This window comes from Salvelinus alpinus, chromosome 19 (genome assembly GCF_045679555.1).
Source record: "Salvelinus alpinus chromosome 19, SLU_Salpinus.1, whole genome shotgun sequence".
In the NCBI taxonomy this organism is placed as follows: Eukaryota; Metazoa; Chordata; class Actinopteri; order Salmoniformes; family Salmonidae; genus Salvelinus; species Salvelinus alpinus.
Window position 1 is genome coordinate 37529209 of NC_092104.1, and position 22586 is coordinate 37551794.

Below are 22586 nucleotides of genomic sequence, written 5' to 3' on the forward strand. Positions count from 1 at the left end.
TAATATTTTTCATAATTTCATAATTAATAAACATGATACATTTTTTAACACCGGTGTTCCTATGTCAAATGGTTTTGTTATATTTCAGTCTTCTGTGATTTATATAAAGTCTCATATTGAGATGCAAACTCAAAATGGAATACATTTCAACTTTATATCTGACATGGTACAGGTGTCTTCTTTTTTCTAAGCCCATAACCATGTGTGTGAGGTGTATACTTTTGTTTCAAAGTAGATTTGTTTAAGACTACCAAGAAACACTCTGCGTGACCCTGATTTAGCCCACTGCATAAAAGGTTAAGAGGTAGCTCTACTTAATAAGGTGTGAGGACAGTGGCCTTTTTAAAAGCAGATTTACTTAAGCTTTTCCCAGCAGCAGTTTTGTGCTTGGATAGCATACGGTGTCTTGTCAGGTCAGATAGGCTAAGCCTCGGTCAAAATGGCATCGTGTGTGGGTGGTATTTATTCTGAGGCATTATCCTACTCATACTACTTTGCAGACTATTTTTCACTCCCTCAGGCAAAATTGAAATCATTAAGCCCCAGTAGCATGTACACTATTATTACAACAACCCATGACATAATATAACTTCTTAACATTCAGAAGTGTGTTTAAAGCTGTCTATGAGCAGCCAAACCCAGACGTGAATGGTCCATCCATGGTCCAGTGGTTGAACACGGTGAGTTTATTGGAGTTCACTGACAGTAAATTGGGGGATGGTTGTGTATTTTCAGCAGACTTGCCTTTTTCCCGGTATGGCAGATTTCCTCTGACAAACAACAGCGATGGTGCCATCTGCTCCAGTGTCCAGAGTGATGTCCCACAGCAACGAGTTACTAGGTGTTGCTGTGCGAAACGACACTCCTTTCTTTACAATCGCTCTGTGAATGAAGACAAGAAAAATGTATAAGACAAACACCGCCAACTCTAAATTGTACACCTAGAAGTAAGTCCATCTCCACTGGACCTAGCTAGTATGATGTTGGCCTCCCATAGCTTGGGGCCATGAACTTATTCGTTCCTAAGCCCTTCAGTCAATCAAAGTCCACTTTTCTCGTAGCAAATCGCTATCATTTAAGAGGCGTGAGCAAACCCCATAGGATAGGTTTCAATAGCCAGAGGAAAAATGCATTTTGAGTGTTTAGTTTTCCTCATACTATGGGCATCTTTGGTCCTGTCTCGTACACAAATTATTCGTAGTGTACTAATGGCTTGTTGGCCTGCTGGCCTCTCATTTGTAAATGATAAGCATTATCTAATGCAGCTGAACACAGAGTACAACAACAGAGAGCTGAATGTGAATTGATAATATTACCCTGCTATTAATGGCTAGTGTAAAAGGTCCTACCGGGAGTTAGCGTAGCGTATGAGTGGAGAGAGGTCAGATATATACATGAAAACATCCATAGTGTTGTACTGGAGAGGCATCCTACTTTCCATCCTCTGCCAATGTACAGGATAACAACACTGCCCTCGTTGATCTCGTCTTTCTTTAGAGCCACTCAAAGTATGTTTCAAATACAATTCTTCCAGCTTAATGTTCTATAAAAACGGAGCACCACCAAGTTGTTTCTTCATAAAAATATTCCTAATAGTGTGTAACATCGTCCGTGTAGTATTATCATGTGCATGCATGTCATGTGTAGCCTAATGCTGCTCATGGGTTTATCCCTGACTCTTTCAGACATACATTCTGGCAGTAAAACAACAGTGAGCACATTTTGTGTCTCTGGGGGGAGGTAATCTACGATATGAGCATCCATCTGATCCTCTCTACTCCCCCTCCTGTGGGACATTCAAGGTCATATGGACAGATGCTATACTCATGCTACTGCCATGCGTATGTATCCCGTTTAAAAACGCATTTGTTTGAGTTAATGTTATTTGCCTATGTGTGTAGTTGTGGGTGTTTTGTAAGTGTGCATGTGTGGTGTGTGTTTGTATATGTCTGCTTGAACATCTGCACATACAGCTCTTCCAAGATGTAATCAGGAGTACTGGTTTGAAAGCTCAAGGGAGCACTAATCTTGGCATGGAGGTTGCTGAAATCGTCCTGTGATGCTGCCACATGGAGCACAGAAATGACCCAATGCCTTCGGCTCTCCCTCTGTCTCCTCTCCCTCTCGCTCTCTCCTTCTCTCTGTCAACATGAGGGGACATACTTGTGGCACGTGTGAGACAGGGACTCAGACATTTCAGTAAGATTTCACTGATCCTGCCATGTTACTGCTACAATCTCTATCCGACAAAAGTGCAAACAGTACTTACTAGACTGGCAAAGGAAAGTTTGGCGATCACAGGAGAATTACACATCCCCAAAGGGGCTGGATGGATGTAAATCAGGAAATATCTTGGGATAATCTAAAAAGAGTTGCAAGCAGCAGAAATGTCAATTCCGGGCAGTACAGTCTGATGGTGGAGTAAGTAACACAATGCTCAACGCCCTGTTTTGTGTGTGTGTGTGTGTGTGTGTGTGTGTGTGTGTGTGTGTGTGTGTGTGTGTGTGTGTGTGTGTGTGTGTGTGTGTGTGTGTGTGTGTGTGTGTGTGTGTGTGTGTGTGTGTGTGTGTGTGTGTGTGTGTGTGTGTGTGTGTGTGTGTGAAGGTGACCTGCCTCTCTCTGTACTGTTCATCCATTAGAGTAAGTGGCACAGAGGGGACAGGGAGGGGCCCTCACTATATTGTTAGCAACAACCAGCAGGTTCCCAGGGGGAAAGCAGGAGCAAATGCACAGGAGACGGACAGGCTCTGAGGGGAGCAGGACTGACAGGCTCTGAGGGGAGAACGGGAGTGGAGAAGCAGCCATAGATTAACAGGGGGACAGGGACTGTGAGTGGGGGTGGAGGTGACTGGGTAGAAGGGGACATTCCTGTCACCACCCATCTCTCCTGACCACAACAACACTCCTGGAGACAGGATGACAGGTAACCTTGAGGCCTCTACAACCTCTGGGATAAAGGTATAGTAATATACCAACAGTACCAGGAGATGTTATAAAAGCTAGAACATCCTGTCTTCACATGAACTTCCATTAGTTTAGCAGTTACTACAGGGGCAGGTCACAGCATAATTCTTATTCTGACTCATAAGGATTTGCTGGGGTCATAGTGGTAAACAGAACAATGCTATTATTTGCCATCAATGAATTGGCATCTATAATGAAAAAACCCTGATGACACGCTTCTTGTAATAAGTAATGAGAAAATATCTGAGAACAGTTAATCTGGTAATGGCATTCTAAATATACCAACTCATGCTAGTGTTGAGCCTGGTGGTGTAGGGTTTACCTAATCAAAACTAACTGTTACAAGTGTACCTATCTGCCTTTTCTCCCCCAGGCCCTCTGGGATCTAAGGGGGAAACCCCACGGTGATGAGAGGGGGGCGGGATTTTTCTTAACAGTGGTTCAGAGCTAGAACCATAGCGGTCAGTGACTGTGCTTAGGCAGTGTTGGCTGGGGAGGCAGGAGGAGGAGGTATCGAGGCACCAGGGCAGGGAAGATGGATTGGCCCAGAGACTGGAGCTGACAGTGTGTGAGAAAAGCAGCTCTCAGGTGCTGCACCTGCCATCCATCTCACTTCTCTCCAGGCAAGGTTTGAGTGTCGAACTAACGTGTATTTTGCATACCGATGCCCCACCACCTGACCACCTCCACTCCACACTGCCACAGGAAGCCATGGCCTCTCTTACTTCTGTCACACACACTCATGGCAGCCCTTCCCCCCTGTCCCGCTCCAGTCAGCAACCCCCTCCCCTGTGCTTGTTTGATCTTCTCTCTAAGCCTTATTTATTTCAGTCATAACTGAGTGAGTGAATAATGGCAGACCCTAAACATCAAGTAAACAGTCTTAAATGTAGATTAGCCTGACTTTAATTCACCATATTAGTGCATTTTCTGTGATAATAAAATACAATTTGTGGACAAGTACCACTATGGTTGTTAAAAAAACCAAAAATACAATCATCCAATGTAAAGTGAATGATTGTATCGATGATTGTATGAAGATGAAAAATTATTCCACAGATAATAAAGGGAAAACCAGCCATGTCATGGAGCCAGATTATAAAGCGAAAACCAGCTACATCGAGGACACCAACACCTTGCTCCCGGACAAGCTAAACACCTTCTTCGCCCACTTCGAAGAAAACATAGCGCCACCGCCGCGGGCCACCGCCGCTCACGAGAACTGACCTCTCATTCTCCCGGGCCGACATGAGTAAGCCATTTAATTGTGTTAACCCTCACAAGGCTGCTGGCCCAGATGGCATCCCTAACCGTGTCCTCAGAGCATGCGCAAACCAGCTGGCTGGAGTGTTTATGGACATATTCAATCTCTCCCTATCCCAGTCTGTTGTTCCCCGTTGCTTCAAGATGTCCACCATTGTTCCAGTACACAAGAAAGCAAAGGTCACTGAGCTAAACGACTATCGCCCCGTAGCACTCACTTCTGTCATCATGAAGTGCATTGAGAGGCTAGTTAAGGATCATATCACCTCCACCGTACAAAACACCCTTGACCCATTACAATTTGCATACCGCCCCAACAGATCCATGGATGACGCAATTACCATCGCACTGCACACTGCCCTATCCCATCTGGACAAGAGGAATACCTATGTAAGAATGCTGTTCAACCACAACTGCTCCGGGTGCCAATGACGTGGACGTCTATTAAGGCAGACCCCTGCACCTCTCTGATTCAGAGGGGCTGGGTTAAATATGGAAGACACATTATACTTCCCTTCCCCTCATCTACTACAACTCAGCCTTCAACACCACAGTGCCCCCCCAAGATTATCACTAAGCTTGGGGCCCTGGGTCTGAACCACACTCAGTGTGCAACTGGGTCCTGGACTTCCAGACGGGCCGACACCAGGTGGTGAAAGTAGGCAACAACACCTCCACCACGCTGATCCACAACAGGGGGGCCCCACAAAGGTACGTGCTCTGGCCATCCTGTACTCCCTGTTCACCCATGACTGCGTGGCTACGCACGTCTCCAACGCAATCATCTCAGACGACACAACAGTGGTAGGCCTGATTACCAACAACAACGAGACAGCCTGCAGGGAGGAGGTGAGGGCCCTGGCAGTGGTGCCTGAAAAAATAACTCTCCCTGATCATGGACTTCAGGAGACAGCAGAGGAAGCATGCCCCCATCCACAGGGCCGCAGTGGAGAGAGTAAAAACTTCACGTTCCTCTGCGTGCACATCACTGACAATCTGAAATGGTCCACCCACACAGATAGTGACGTGCAGAAGGTGTATCAGCGCCACTTCAACCTCAGGAGGCTGAAGAATTTTTGCTTGGCCACCCCTAAACCATGGCCTGTTTACCCCGCTACCACCTACAAGGCGGAGACAGAGAGACTGAAAAACAACTTAGTCACCACTAGCCCCCCTCCGCCCAGTTCCCTGCCCTGACCTTTAGTCACTGTTACTAGCTGCCTGCAACCCCGTACTCTACCATGCACCTTAGAGACTGCTGCCCAATGTACATAGTCATTGAACACTGGTCACATAAATAATGTTTACATACTGTTTTATCTACTTCATATCCACTGCTCAAAAAAATAAAGGGAACACTTAAACAACACAATGTAACTCCAAGTCAATCACACTTCTGTGAAATCAAACTGTCCACTTAGGAAGCAACACTGATTGACAATAAATTTCACATGCTGTTGTGCAAATGGAATAGACAACAGGTGGAAATTATAGGCAATTAGCAAGACACCCCCAATAAAGGAGTGGTTCTGCAGGTGGTGACCACAGACCACTTCTCAGTTCCTATGCTTCCTGGCTGATGTTTTGGTCACTTTTGAATGCTGGCGGTGCTTTCACTCTAGTGGTAGCATGAGACGGAGTCTACAACCCACACAAGTGGCTCAGGTAGTGCAGCTCATCCAGGATGGCACATCAATGCGAGCTGTGGCAAGAAGGTTTGCTGTGTCTGTCAGCGTAGTGTCCAGAGCATGGAGGCGCTACCAGGAGACAGGCCAGTACATCAGGAGACGTGTAGGAGGCCGTAGGAGGGCAACAACCCAGCAGCAGGACCGCTACCTCCACCTTTGTGCAAGGAGGAGCAGGAGGAGCACTGCCAGAGCCCTGCAAAATGACCTCCAGCAGGCCACAAATGTGCATGTGTCTGCTCAAACGGTCAGAAACAGACTCCATGAGGGTGGTATGAGGGCCCGACGTCCACAGGTGGGGGTTGTGCTTACAGCCCAACGCCGTGCAGGACGTTTGGCATTTGCCAGAGAACACCAAGCCTGCAACATCCTCCAATGTCCAGCATGACCGGTTTGGCGGTGAGTCAGTCATGGTGTGGGGTGGCATTTCTTTGGGGGGCCGCACAGCCCTCCATGTGCTCGCCAGAGGTAGCCTGACTGCCATTAGGTACCGAGATGAGATCCTCAGACCCCTTGTGAGACCATATGCTGGTGCGGTTGGCCCTGGGTTCCTCCTAATGCAAGAAAATGCTAGACCTCATGTGGCTGGAGTGTGTCAGCAGTTCCTGCAAGAGGAAGGCATTGATGCTATGGACTGGCCCGCCCGTTCCCCAGACCTGAATCCAATTGAGCACATCTGGGACATCATGTCTCGCTCCATCCACCAACGCCACGTTGCACCACAGACTGTCCAGGAGTTGGCATGCTCATCAGGAGCATGCCCAGGCGTTGTAGGGAGGTCATACAGGCACGTGGAGGCCACACACACTACTGAGCCTCATTTTGACTTGTTTTAAGGACATTACATCAAAGTTGGATCAGCCTGTAGTGTGGTTTGCCACTTTAATTTTGAGTGTGACTCCAAATCCAGATCTCCATGGGTTGATAAATTTGATTTCCATTGATAATTTTTGTGTGATTTTGTTGTCAACACATTCAACTATGTAAAGAAAAAAGTATTTAATAAGAATATTTCATTCATTCAGATCTAGGATGTGTTATTTTAGTGTTCCCTTTATTTTTTTGAGCAGTGTATATATATATATATATATATATATATACAGACACAAACACACACACACACACAGACACAGTATAGACGGTAACACTTTACTTGACACCCAGCATCATACCATAAGAGTTAAAATAACTTAATAATTTATGTTCATAACACTGTCATGACATATTTGTTGAGACCTGTTGTGACATATAGTAAACTGTGTTATTTTATGGCTGGTTATGACACCTACATACGACTGTAAAAACCCACAAAACCCATTACACAAGGCTAAACATTCCATTATTCCATAGTCTGTGTGTGAACAGTATGTTTATGAAATAGATTTTTTTATTGACCATGTTAAATTATCATTGAAATTGTGCACACATTGATGTCAGACATTGTCCTACCCCAATGCTCTGTTGCTGATGACTGGGATGAATGCAGGAGCAGATTAAGACACCCTCTCTGTGACTGATGACTGATATAAGTGCATGTACGCGATAGGCCTATCTGGCTTATATGATTATGGTGGTCATAATGCTTATTGACAGTGTCATAAAGTGTATTTTCTTAGTCCAAGTAAAGTGACACAGGATGGTCATAATGCTTCATGACAGTGTCATAAAGCGGATTTTAGAACAAGTTACTTAATAAAATATGCTGAAAATACAAAGGATTTAAGAGACAAACTTTCAAACAAAAGGAAACTTCTTGGCAAGGAAAAAACGAATTTGAATAAATGTGTGTTTTGACACTCTTATGTAGGTGTCATAACCAGCCATAAAATAGCGCAATATATGGCAGAACAGGTGTAAATATATGGGTCATGACAGTGTTATGACAATATTAGGACAGATTAGGACAAGTTATGTCAGCTGTTACGACATATTATGACATGGTTATGACCAGGTGTCAAGTAAAGTGTTACTGTATATACTTAATTTTTTTATTTGGGGGATTTGCGTGTATTGTTAGGTATTACTGCACTGTTGGAGCAAGGAAGATAAGATTTTCACTACACTCGCGATAATATCTGCAAGCTATGTGTACGCGACAAATAAAATTGTATTTGATTTGATAATACAGCCGTCGGCATAGTCATGAGGCTCCCCATCCTAATTTGACCTGGTTTTGAGGGCAACCCAGTGCCCTATTCCCAGTAAGACCCACTCCACAGGCAGGCCCACCTGTTCAGGGGTTACAATCAGGCCCCTGATCCACTTTTCCTTCAGATCTCTGGCTCCGTACAGACGAATCCCTGCAGAGACATGGCACAAATACTGAAAACTGTAATACTACAAATGCAATCTCAAACAGATCCAATCTTTCGTTATGCAAGCAAATAACCATCGTTCAGTCAGTCTGATGTTCCGCCATTCATCAATGACATGCTTGTCATACTTATGTGGCAGTTTAGGGAGTTCTTTAGGGCAATGTTAACGCCAGATGGCCACCCAGCAAACAGGAGATGTCATGAGGACATTCAGTAACGTTCCCATTAGGTCTCTTAAGGGTTTCTGCGCAACGTTATCCCACTGACTTTCTGAGAACATTCTAAGAAGGCTGCGTGATTGTCCCAAGGGAACGTTCTCTAGGGGACCTTTGTCTTGTTCCCTGTACATTCCCAGGACGCCACTGAGGACCATGTCAGGTAGGGATTCATATTTTACAGAAAATCTACCAAGTTTCCATAGTGGGAATAATTCATAGTTATCCAGAGAGTCCCGGGAAATACAACAACATTTGGAAGTGCCCATTTAAAGCGTTTAAAACCAAGGTCACTATGCCAGGGTCCTCCCAAAATAAGATTGACGCTGCTCCACATTGCCTGTTTGTCTGTGCCACTATGTAAAGATTTCACAGCATGTGAAACTGATATTTAGTAATGACAGGAGGGGCGTTGTTGGGGCTGTGTTTCTGGACCTAAGGAAGGCTTTTGATACTGTTAACCATGAGGTTATCAGCACAAAATTGCCCAAGTTCAACTTTTCCCCCGATGCCTTGAGATGGATGAAATCATATCTTGAAGGCAGAACTCAGTGTGTCAGAGTGAGCAATGAGCTGTCACCCACTCTTAGCTATGATGTGGGCGTGCCCCAAGGGTCAATACTGGGGCCCCTCCTGTTCAGCCTGTACATTAATGATCTGCCTTCTGTCTGTACTGGGTCTGAAGTTCAAATGTATGGAGATGATACAGTGATATATGTGCATGCAAAGAGCAAACAACAAGCTGCACAAGAACTCACTACTGTCATGGTCCAGGTTACAAAGTGGCTCAGTGACTCGTGTTTGCATCTCAATGTGAAATAAACTGCATGTTCTTCACAAAGAGGGCAACAGATGCTACTGAGCCAGATGTCTACGTGTCAGGGGAGAAGCTCCAGGTGGTATCTGATTTTAAGTACCTTGGCATCATACTTGATTCCAACCTCTCTTTTAAAAAGCAGGTGAAAAAGGTAATTCAAATAACCAAATTCAACCTAGCTAATTTCCGATTTATACGAAATTGTTTGACTACAGAGGTAGCAAAACTGTACTTCAAATCTATGATACTCCCCCACTTAACATACTGCTTGACTAGTTGGGCCCAAGCTTGCTGTACAACATTAAAACCTATTCAGTCTGTCTACAAACAGGCTCTCAAAGTGCTTGATAGGAAGCCCAATAGCCATCATCACTGTTACATCCTCAGAAAGCATGAGCTCCTGAGTTTGGAAAATCTTGTGCAATACACCGATGCATGTCTTGTATTCAAGATCCTAAATGGCCTGGCTCCCTCTTCCCTCAGTACTTTTGTTGAACAGAAAACCCAAACATATGGCAGCAGATCCACAAGGTCTGCCATGAGAGGTGACTGTATAGTTCCCTTAAGGAAAAGCACCTTTAGTAAATCTGCTTTCTCTGTGAGAGCTTCCCATGTCTGGAATACACTGCCATCAGACACACATAACTGCACCACCTATCACACTTTCACATGAAGACATGGCTAAAGGTCAATCAGATTTGTGAACATAATCCCTAGCTGTGTGTTGCCGCTTTCCATGTTGTCTGTTGTCTGTAGCTTGTGAGGTGTGGAAACGCATTGTTGCTTTTATGGATTTTGTCTTGTTGCTTTTTGTGCTATGTTGCTCTGTCTGAATGCTATGTCTTGCTTGTCCTATGTTGCTCTGCGTGTCCTCACTGCTCATTAATTATCTGTATTGTAATTGTTTTTAATAACCTGCGGTTGCGGACTGCGGTTGAAAATTAGCCGGCTGGCTAAAACCTTCACCTTTACGTTGATTAATGTGCACTGTAAAAATAAAAATGAACTCAAACTCAGAGTAACTTTTATCGCCAATGACATTGCTGTGAATTGCAAAACAGGCCGTTCATAAATTCTGAGCGTTATTATGTTCCTCAATTAATTCAGCACATTTCATCAGTAGGTCTAGGTTATCTCGAAACAGAGCGCGCTCAGGACGCACAGAGCAAACCTCGAGTAGGCTATAGCGCTGTTGAATCATACAAACATTGTAACAGCAGTCAAACAAAAGTCAAATGACCAAAGTTGCAAAGCTTGCTAGATAACCTCCAAAGAATGACAGAATACAGTGCATTTGGTAAGTATTCAGACCGCTTGACTTTTTCCACATTTTGTTACGTTACAGCCTTATTCTAAAATTGATAACATCGTTTTTTCCTCATCAATCTAAACACAATACGCCATAATGACATAGCAAAAAAAGGATTTTAAATGTCTGCTAATTCAAAATAAAAAACGAAATATGACATTTACATAAGTATTCAGACCCTTTACTCAGTACTTTGTTGAAGCACCTTTGGCAGCGATTAAATCCTTGAGTCTTCTTTGGTATGACTTTGGTATGACAACTTTGGGGGAGTTTCTTCATTCTTCTCTGCAGATCCTCTCAAGCTCGGTCAGGTTGGATGGGGAGCATTGCTACACAGCTATTTTCAGAGATCGGTTTCAAGTCCGGGCACTGGCTGGGCCACTCAATGACATTCCAAGACTTGTATTCAAGTTCTGTGTTGTCTTGGCTGTGTGCTTAGGGTCGTTGTCCGGTTGAAATGTGAGTCTTTGCCCCAGTCTGAGGTCCTGAGAAATCTGGAGCAGGTTTTCATCAAGGATCTCTCAGTACTTTGCTCCGTTCATCTTTCCCTCGATCCTGATCCTGAAGTCTCTCAGTCCCTGCCACTGAAAAACATCCCCACAGCATGATACTGCCACCACCACGCTTCATCATAGGGATGGTGCCTGGTTTCCTCCAGACGTGACGCTTGGCATTCAGGTCAAAGAGTACAATCTTTTTCTCATCAGACCAGAGAATCGTGTTTCTCATGGTCTGAGAGTCCTTTAGGTGCCTTTTGGCAAACTCCAAGTGGGCTGTCTTGTGCCTTTTACTGAGGAGTGGCTTCTGTCTGGCCACTCTACCATAAAAGGCCTGATTGGTGGAGTGCTGCAGATATTGTTGTTCTTCTGGAAGGTTCTTCCATCTCCACAGAGGAACTCTGGAGCTCTGTCAGAGTGACCATCGGGTTCTTGGTCACCTCCCTGACCAAGGCCCTTCTCCGCAGATTGCTCCGTTTGGCTGGGCGGCCAGCTCTAGGAAGAGTCTTGGGGGTTCCAAACTTCTTCCATTTAAGAATAATGGAGGACCTTCAATGCTGCAGACATTTTTGGTACCCTTCTCCAGATCTGTGCCTCGACACAATTCTGTATCGGAGCTCTACGGACAATTCATTTGACCTCATGGCTTGGTTTTTGCTCTGACATGCACTGTCAACCGTGGGACCTTATATAGACAGGTGTATGCCTTTCCAAATCATGTCCAATCAATTGAATTTACCACAGGTGGACTCCAGTCAAGTTGTAGAAACATCAAGGATGGTCAATCTAAACAGGATGCACCTGAGCTCAATTTTGAGTCTCATAGTGAAGGGTCTGAATACTTATGTAAATAAGGTATTTCTGTTTTCGCTTTGTCATTATGTGGTATTGCATGTAGAGATTGATGAGGAAAAATATTATTTTATCCATTTTAGAATAAGACTGACGTATGAAAATGTGGAAAAAGTCTAGCGGTCTGAATACTTGCCGAATACACTGTATCACCTATTTGGCAAAATTGAGTGACTGATTATACAGATAGCAGATCAGCTCATGAATAATGGGGAGTTGAAGAGAGGAAATTGTTTAAATGTCAAGGTATCTTAACTGGGCCAACCCTGTATAAAAAAAACATGTCCATATATCTACTCTCATATCTTTTGTTGACGTCACCTGTCTTTGGGATTGTCTCCACCCCCCTCCAGGTGTCGCCCCTCTTCCCCATTATCCCCTGTGAATTTATACCTGGGTTCTCTGTTTGTCTGTTGCCAGTTCATCTTGTTTGTTCGAGTCAACCAGCGTGTTTGTGTCTCAGCTCCTGCTTTTTCCAGTCTCTCTCCCTCCTGGTTTTGACCTTTGCCAGTCCTGACTCCGAGCCTGCCTGCCTGACCACTCTGCCTGCCCCTGAGCCTGCCTGCCTGCCGACCTGTAACTTTGCCCCCTCTCTGGATTACCGACCTCTTCCTTACCCTGACCCTGAGCCTGCCTGCTGTCCGGTACCGTTGGCCCACCTCTGGTTTGCTGAACCCTGCCTGCCTGGACCTGTCTATCGCCTGCCCCTGTTGAGATATTCAACTATTGTTTATTCGACGTGGTCTGTATCTGGGTCTTACCTTCATACCTGATAATTAATCACACATTCTCTACCAAAGCTCTCATATGGGCAGCAATACGAGACAGCGCAGAGAAGTGGGGTATATTTTATAGCGGTATTTCTGCATGCATAGGTGAGACGTGCTTTGATAATGCAACCAATAGATTACATAATAAAGTTAGGAATTTTCGTGAGACAGGATTTAGGAGTTTCAGTGGGATTGGGACATTAGGAAAATAGCCTAGGCTCTATATAAGTCTATATAAAGCTACTACATGAGTCAATAGAACAAAGAATACACTTGATTTAGGCTCAATTATTGCATGCTAAATGTTTCTGATCAGTGATAGATGAGCAAATGAATAAATGAGCTGCCACTTCCACTTGTCCAGCTAGAGATCAATTAAACAAATATACAGACAGAGATTCAGTGAAACAAAATCACATTGATTGATTATCAGCCAAGTCACAGGTTTTCGGTCGGGAGTAGGACAGGCTGAAGAGAAAACTCCACTTGTGTAACATACTGGCAAAATGTTCTTATCAGCTAATATATAAGCAAACTAAAATAAAAATTGTTATTAGCACTCACCTCAACTTAGCTAACATTTCCCCAGCCTAATTTTGACCAAATATCCAAATGGAGATTCAGTGAAAGCAAAAATCTGACATTGATTGATTTATCTAGACGAGTCCCCCTGTCACGACTTCCGCCGAAGTTGGTCCCTCTCCTTGTTCGGGCGGCGCTCGGCGGTCGACGTCACCGACCTTCTAGCCATCGCCAATCCACTTTTCATTTTCCATTGGTTTTGTCTTCTTCCATCACACCTGGTTCCAATTCCATCAATTACATGTTGTGTATTTAACCCTCTGTTGCCCCCCCATGTCCTTGTCCGTAATTGTTTGTTGTAGTGCTTGTGCACGGTATGCTGGTATTTACCAGGTTTTGTTTGACCCATTTATTGTATTGTTCTGTTGACGGTGGTTTATGGTTATTAAACACAACCGTTGTAAATCAGTTTCCGCTCTCCTACGCCTGACTTCTCTGCCGCCAGTAGCATTGCATTACAGAATTACGGACCAAAACTATGGAGTCAGCAGGAGCAGGTACCCCGGGTATAGGGGTGGAGGATCGCGTCCGGGAGCCCGCAGCAATGCTTCAACATCTTGGCACCGCCATGGACCGCGTTGTCCAGACAATGGACCGCTGGGAGAGACAGGGAGTTCTTCCAGCGCCTCCACATGCACAACCGGGGTCTCCCCTGAGCGCCCCTCTTCCTCCTGGTCCCAGTGGGATTCGTCTCTCCCTGCCCCAGGAATACGACGGGAAGGCTGCGAACTGCCAGGGGTTCCTTTTACAACTGGACCTATACCTGGCCACCATCCACCCGGCTCCGTCGGGCCGTGAGAGGGTGTCCGCCCTCGTCTTGTGCCTCACCGGGAAAGCCCTGGAGTGGGCCAACGCCGTGTGGAGAAAGGGAGATGCGGCATGGGACCAGTTTGAGGAGTTCACCCGCTGTTTCCGGGCAGTCTTCGACCACCCGCTCGAGGGTAGAGTGGCGGGTGAGCGCCTCTTCCATCTGAGGCAGGAGACGAGGAGCGCCCTGGAGTATAGGACCCTGGCTGCTGGCGCGGGATGGAACGACAGTGCCCTGATCGACCATTAACTCTGCAGTCTGTGTGAGGACGTCCGTCGGGAGTTGGCCTGCAGAGACACCACCCTCACGTTTGACCAGCTGGTGGACCTGTCCATCCGGCTGGACAACCTGCTGGCTACCCGCAGACGTTCAGATCGGGGTCTGGTGGTTCCACCCCCCCGCACCCCCTCTCCGATACCTATGGAGCTGGGAGGGGCGGTGCACAGGGAGACTGGAGAGGGTTCCAGCTCATGCACCATCTGTGGCCGCAGAGGTTACAATGCCGGTCGGTGCCGGGTTGGTTCCTCTGGGGAACGAGGCAGCAGGCAGGGCACCCAGAGCCCTCTGTTGCTCATATGTTTGTCTGTCACTTTTTCTGAGTTTTCCCCGCATTTCCAGCATAAGGCGCTAGTCGATTCAGGCGCGGCTGGGAACTTTATGGATAGATCGTTCGCCCATAGTTTAAGGATCCCCATTTTTCCCGTGGCTGTGCCCTTCCCCGTTCACGCCTTAGATAGTCGACCATTAGGGTCAGGTTTGATTAGGGAGGCCACCGCTCCTCTGGGCATGGTGAAGCAGGAGGTGCACAAGGAGAGAATTAGTCTCTTCCTTATTGACTCTCCTGCGTTTCCCGTGGTGCTAGGCCTACCCTGGTTAGTTTGTCATGACCCCACTGTTTCTTGGCCACAGAGGGCTCTCACGGGGTGGTCGCGGGAGTGCTCGGGGAGGTGTTTAGGGGTTTCTGTTGGTGCTACTACGGTGGAAAGTCCAGAACAGGTCTCCACCGTGCGCATTCCCCCTGAATATGCCGATTGTGTGACAAATCTCCTGGTAGACAGACGCTGCCCTTCCCAGGAGTCACGGACTATCCTACCAACGAGACATTAAAAACTGTAATATCTTATGTTTCACCGAGTCGTGGCTGAACGATGACACAGATAAACCCAGCCAACTGTATGTTTCCATGCATCGGCAGGACAGAACAGCTACGTCCGGTAAGACGAGGGGTGGTGGTGTGTGTCTATTTGTCAATAACAGCTGGTACGCGATGTCTAATATTAAGGAATTCTTGAGGTACTTCTCGCCTGAGGTAGAGTACCTCATGATAAACTGTAGACAACACTATCTACCAAGAGAGTTTATCTATATTTTTCGTAGCAGTCTATTTACCGCACTCAACAACCTGTATAAGGTCATAAGCAAACAAGAAATGCTCATCCAGACGCGGCACCCCTGATGGCCGGGGACTTTAATGCTGGCAAACTTAAATACGTTTTACCTAATTTCTACCAGCATGTACAACCAGAGGAAAAAAAAAAACTCTAGACCACCTTTACTCCACACACAAAAACGCATACAAAGCTCTACCTCGCCCTCCATTTGGCAAATCTGACCATAATTCTATCCTACTGATTCCGGCGTACAAGCAAAAAGTAAAGCAGGAAGTACAACTGACTACAGGACTGTTTTGCTAGCACAGACTTTTTTATTTAAGTTGAAAGCACTGTTTGTGTGTGTGGATGTCCCTAGCATTACCAAAACACAAAGAGCTGTGATTGGATCAGTGGTTCACCTATCAGTGCCTTGATGGACTTAGCAACAGTAAAAAGGGATGATGTGTAATGAAACTAGGGTTATCGTCCCTTTTTTTGCGACCATCAGGTGACGTCCCCGTGACAAACCGGAATTAGACAAAAACCTCCAGTGCAGCATGACACAACATCCCAAGAAAGTCCTAAAAACGTCCTTGGGGACATCCCCGGGAACAACCGGGAACTAGACAAAACCTCCAGGGGACCATGACATAACGTCCTGATGACTTCAGGTCACCATTTGGTGACGTTCCGGGGACATCCTTACAACTCATTGTTTGCAGGACAGGACTAAAAACACATCAAATGGGATGAAAAAGTTGTGTTTGTCACACGGATGAATGATCAGACTTCTTGGCAGTAGCCCACTGACACAGTATCCGGCGCATAGCAAAGCTTATTGGTTTTATTCATGATACTGTCTGTGATTAAAACAAATGTTATCAGAGAGAATTGAATTAACTACAAATGGTGTTTGATCAGATATCATCACGATTTAATAATTTAATCGTTGCCTAAAAACTGAGGCTGTGATCTGGGGTTTTGCTAACTCAATCTGTACACTAGCCAGCTAATGGTGCACAGACTAAACACATTTTCTACAGCAATCTGATTCCCCCTCATGTAATTTACCATGCAGCATACGGAAGTGATGGCACTACATTGTCAATATGAGCAGTAATACATCTGTAATAGAGAATGAAACCTGCAAAAACAATCTAATGGAAAGCTAATGAAACTATCAGGTGTGGTTTGACCATGTTATCACACTCTGACTGGATCTCTGGTCACTAGCGATCACCACCACTGGGCTCATTATGTTGACGACTAAGTGTTAAGCCTGACTTAATGGTACACTTGAACAGTGATAAAACAGCCAGACAGCTGCTGAGGCCCAGACCAGAAGAGACACACAGGACCCCTTAATTAACTGGCCGCATGGTGGTGAAGAGCAGGGCTAGAACACCGGCTGTGTGTGTGGGCAGGGAGGTGAACAGTACACAGATACTGAACATACACACAGATGTACTCCTCTGTTTATGAGAGGCAAGGTAATAAGACTTCTTGAGGAGAGGAGATCCTGCCATCAAACCTCTTCCTTTGCTCTCCTTGTTGTTATTATGTGGCCATTGACCCCATGAGGCAGAGCGACTGAGGAGACTGTGAGTGAGAGGCAATTTCAAATGGATTTAAAGCAACAGTGATTAAGATACATGGGCACTGGGGTGACAGATGAAGAGAGCCAAGGGAAAAGGCTTATTTTCAGCCCCACTGCTTAAGTAAACATAGATTCCAACACAGGGGAGTGGAACAGGAAGAGAGAGACTGCTGCCAACTTGATTTAAATCAATCTCATTCAAATAAGTTGCTACATATTCTAGTACTTTATCGAAATACCTTGAAAACATGAAAACATTTACATTACTAAGACACACAGCAAACACTATGGGATGAGAAGCGACTGTATGGCCTGTTGACGGTGAGAAATCCCAGCTAAAGCATTAAATCAGAACAGTGCATGTGCCTGCCAGTGTGCTCTGGGAATAGCAGCACTCTAAGCGCAGATGGACCTATTGAGGTTGAGGGAGAGACCAGCTCCTTCAGCTAGACCTTCCATCGCCACTTCATTTGATATTCTCAAAAAAGGAGGTGAGGTGCATCCATGCAACGCTCACCACTGACTGACTTAATATTGGTCTCCTCCAGGTACCATTCCCATTTGGGTATACGAATGGCTGAACAAAGGATATGCTGAATAATGCATTCCGGTTGTCCTGCTTTTTGGGTCATCCCCTTTTTAGCCTATTGAATCCCACCTACAGAATAGACACAGCCCTTGTGACTGTGGCACCTGTGTTTGCAGAGTTTACCTTTCAACTTCAGGGGGAATAAGATCTATAGGTAAGAGATGTACAGTATGTCATAAAAACGATAGGCAATTTGATATACATTTCTTCCTGATACCATCAAATGGATAACAGAATACATGCAAGCCAAATAAATAATTGTGGCATATAGAGAAAATGGATTCTGGAACCACAGACAGGACCATCATTCACCACATACAGTAGTTTGGAGGAAATATAGTAGCAGTAGAACAAGTATTATCTCTAAGCAAGACAACATAAATCTCCACCTGTCTATGTTGAAGGCAAAGGAAACACCAACATAAAGTTTCTTAATAGGGCATTGGGCCATGACGAGCTGCAAGAACAGCTTCAATGCTCCTTGGCATAGATTCTAAAAGTGTCTGGAACTCTGTTGGAGGAATGTGACACTATTCTTACACAAGAAATTCCATAATTTGGTGTTTTGTTGATGGAGGTGGAAAAAGCGGTCTCAGGCGCCGCTCTAGAATCTCCCATAAGTGTTCAATTAAGTTGAGTTCTGGTGACTGAGACACACACACACACACACACACACACACACACACACACACACACACACACACACACCCTTTACCATCCCTATACTCCTGTTGGCTCAGCCCTAATTGACGTGCTCTTGATGTGTCACCTCCGGCAGCATGACAAATGGCCCAAGACAATACCCAAGAACCAGTCAGCCCTTCCCCCATCAAGGGGTCAACATGTATCTATCTCTCTACAGTATGCAGAGGACTGACTATTAAATGTGTGATAGAATAACACTATTGCCGCCACGTTTGGTATTTATCTAAAACTTGTCCTCTGAATAGAACTCTGACGCTATCTATATGGATATATGAACTCTGTGCTTACTTGTAGTTGTTCAGAGTGAACTCTGATGACACTGTATGCAATTGTCCTACCCAGCCAACCCCCTAAGGTCATCACACATTGATGTGACCTCCTTCCAAGAGGATGTTTTCTGGTTTGATATGATTGGATATCTTAGTTTATCTATCTTTGGTTTGGTTTGTGGATTGGTCAAAAATAGATTTTGAACACAAACAAATAAGTCAGATCTGGTATAATAGACTGGTCTAATAGACTAGACATAAAATAGTAAACATAAATCTAGGACACTCAAATTAGTATGATATGTTACGTTTGGTATTGTTACATAAGATAGAAGGTTACTTAAGGCAAAAATGAAAGGAGGGTGGTTGGGGTGAATGGATAGGTATATAACATGAACGTCTGTTACCCAAAGGTTGTGTGTTCAAATCTCATCACAGACAACTTTAGCATTTCAGGAACTTTGCAACTACTTGCTACTTTGCACCTACTTAGCATGTTAGCTAACCCTTACTTAACCCTAACATTAACCCTTGAACCTAACTCATAACCTTAACCATAACCTTAAGACGGGCTGCCGTCTTATTGGCTCTCAACCAACCATGCTACTTTTTAGTTTTTTTTGCGTTGTTCATAACTTGTTTTGTACATAATGTTGCTGCTACCGTCTCTTATGACCGAAAAGAGCTTCTGGACATCAGAACTGGGATTATTCACCTCAAATTGGATGAGGAGTTCTTCTTCAATGAGTCAAACGCGAGGGATATACTGCAGACACCCGACCAGGCCCGATCCCCGTGATTCGCTGGAGAAGGAAACGGAAATTTTGAGGCAAAAGATCAGGGTGCCTTGCAAGGATCAGGCGACGAGTGGCTAATCTGCCCTTACCCTCTGTTCTGCTAGCTAACGTTGAATCGCTGGAAAATAAATTGGACAAACTGAAAGCACGTATATCCTACCAACGGGACATTAAAAACTGTAATATGTTATATTTCACTGAGTCGTGGCTGAACGACGACATTAAGAACATACGGTACAGCTGGCGGGTTATACACTCTATCTGCAAGACAGAACAGCAGCCTCTGGTAAGACACAGGGCTGTGGCCTATGCATTTATGTAAACAACAGCTGGTGCACAATACCTAAGGAAGTCTCAAAGTTTTGCTCGCCTGACGAAGAGTGTCTCATGATAAGCTGTAGACCACATTATCTACCAAGAGAGTTTTCATCTGTATTTTTTGTAGCTGTCTACATACCACCACAGAGCGAGGTAGGCACTAAAACCACACTCAATGAGCTGTATTACGCCATAAGCAAACAGGAAAACGCTCATCCTAAAGCAGCGCTCCTAGCGGCCGGTGTCTTTAATGCAGGGAAACTGAAATCAGATTTACCGAATTTCTATCAGCATGTTAAATGTGCAACAAGAGGGAAAAAACTCTAGACCACCTTTACCCCACACACAGAGATGCGTATAAAGCTCGCTCTCACCCTCCATTTGGCAAGTCTGACCATAATTCTATCCTGATTCCTGCTTACAAGCTAAATTTAAAGCAGGAAGCACCAGTGATTCGGTCAATAAAAAAGTGGTCAGATGAAGCCTCAAATTGGAACTCTATTGTATGTTTCCAGTGCATACCGGGTGTGTGTGTACCGTGGTTCACTTTTGTGTGTGTGTGTGTGTGTGTGTGTGTGTGTGTGTGTGTGTGTGTGTGTGTGTGTGTGTGTGTGTGTGTGTGTGTGTGTGTGTGTGTGTGTGTGTGTGTGTGTGTGTGTTACAGGGCTGTTTTGCTAGCACAGACTGGAATAAGGCAACATACGCACTGAGCTAAAGGCTAGAGATGCCACTTTCAAGGAGCGGGACTCTAACCTGGAAGCTTATAAGAAATCCCGCTATGCCCTCCGACGAACCATCAAACAGGCAAAGCATCAATACAGGACTAAGATCGAATCGTACTACACCGGCTCTGACGCTCATCGGATATGGCAGGGCTTGCAAACCATTACAGACTACAAAGTAGAGGTCGACCGATTAATCAGAATGGGCGATTAATTAGGGCCGATTTCAAGTTTTCATAACAATCGGTAATCGGCATTTTTGGACACCGATTATGGCTGATTACATTGCACTCCAAGAGGAGACTGCGTGGCAGGCTGACTACCTGTTATGCGAGTGCAGCAAGGAGCCAAGGTAAGGTGCTAGTTAGCATTAAACGTATCTTATAAAAAACAATCAATCTTAACATAATCACTAGTTAACTACACATTGTTGATGATATTACTAGTTTATCTAGCTTGTCCTGCGTTGCAAATAATCGATGCGGTGCCTGTTAATTTATCATTGAATCACAGCCTACTTCGCCAAATGGGTGATTTAACAAGCGCATTCGTGAAAAAAGCAATGTCGTTGCACCAATGTGTACCTAACCATAAACATCAACGCCTTTCTTAAAATCAATACACAAGTATATATTTTTAAACCTGCATATTTAGTTAATATTGCCTGCTAACATGAATTTCTATTACCAAGGGAAATTGTGTCACTTCTCTTGTGTTCTGTGCAACAGAGTCAGGGTATATGCAGCAGTTTGGGCCACCTGGCTCGTTGGGAACTGTGTGAAGACCATTTCATCCTAACAAAGACAGCCAACATCGCCAAACGGGGGATGATTTAACAAAAACGCATTTGCGGAAAAAAGCACAGTCATGGCACGAATGTACCTAACCATAAACATCAATGCCTTTCTTAAAATCAATACACAGAAGTATATATTTTTTTAAACCTGTATATTTAGTTAAAATAAATTAATGTTAGCAGGCAATATTGTGTCACTTCTCTTGCGTTCATTGCACGCAGAGTCAGGGTGTATGCAACAGTTTGGGCAGCCTGGCTCGATGCGAACTAATTTGCCAGAATTGTACATAATTATGACATAACATTTAAGGTTGTGCAATGTAACAGCAATATTTAGACTTATGGATGCCACCGTTAGATAAAATACGGAACGGTTCCGTATTTCAGTGAAAGAATAAATGTTTTGTTTTCGAAATGATAGTTTCCGGATTTGACCATATTAATGACCTAAGGCTCGTATTTCAGTGTGTTATTATATTATAATTAAGTCTATGATTTGATAGAGCAGCCTGACTGAGCGGTGGTAGGCAGCAGCAGGCTCGTAAGCATTCATTCAAAGAGCACTTTCCTGCGTTTGCCAGCAGCTCTTCGCAATGCTTCAAGCATTGTGCTGTTTATGACTTCAAGCCTATCAACTCCCGAGATTAGGCTGGCAATACTAAAGTACCTATAAGAACATCCAATAGTCAGTCAAAGGTACATAAAATACAAATGGTATAGAGAGAAATAGTTCCATAATAACTACAACCTAAAACTTCTTACCTGGGAATATTGAAGACTCGTGTTAAAAGGAACCACCAGCTTTCATATGTTCTCATGTTCTGAGCAAGGAACTTAAACGTTAGCTTTTTACATGGCACATATTGCACTTTTACTTTCTTTTCCAACACTTTGTTTTTGCATCATTTAAACCAAATTGAACATACTAAATAGATTTTATTGATGTATTATATTAAGTTAAAATAAAAGTGTTCATTGTTCATTCAGTATTGTTGTAATTGTCATTATTACAAATATGAATATAAAAATCGTCCGATTAATCGATATCGGCTTTTTTTGGTCCTCCAATAATCGGTATCGGCGTTGAAAAATCATAAATCGGTCGATCTCTACTACAAAGGGAAGCAAAGCCGACGACATTAAGAACATACGGTACAGCTGGCGGGTTATACACTCTATCTGCAAGACAGAACAGCAGCCTCTGGTAAGACACAGGGCTGTGGCCTATGCATTTATGTAAACAACAGCTGGTGCACAATACCTAAGGAAGTCTCAAAGTTTTGCTCGCCTGACGAAGAGTGTCTCATGATAAGCTGTAGACCACATTATCTACCAAGAGAGTT

At 44.5% G+C, this 22586-nt stretch overlaps 1 protein-coding gene across 1 annotated transcript in view; it reads right to left on the reverse strand.

The window, feature by feature from the left end:
* Window positions 1-22586, reverse strand: part of LOC139545492 (transmembrane protein 132D-like) — a 76160-nt gene that overhangs the window by 36348 nt on the left and 17226 nt on the right. Inside the window, exon 3 of the mRNA XM_071353315.1 lies at window positions 745-882. Coding sequence (XP_071209416.1) covers window positions 745-882 — 138 coding nt within the window. The remainder of the gene's footprint in view (window positions 1-744; window positions 883-22586) is intronic.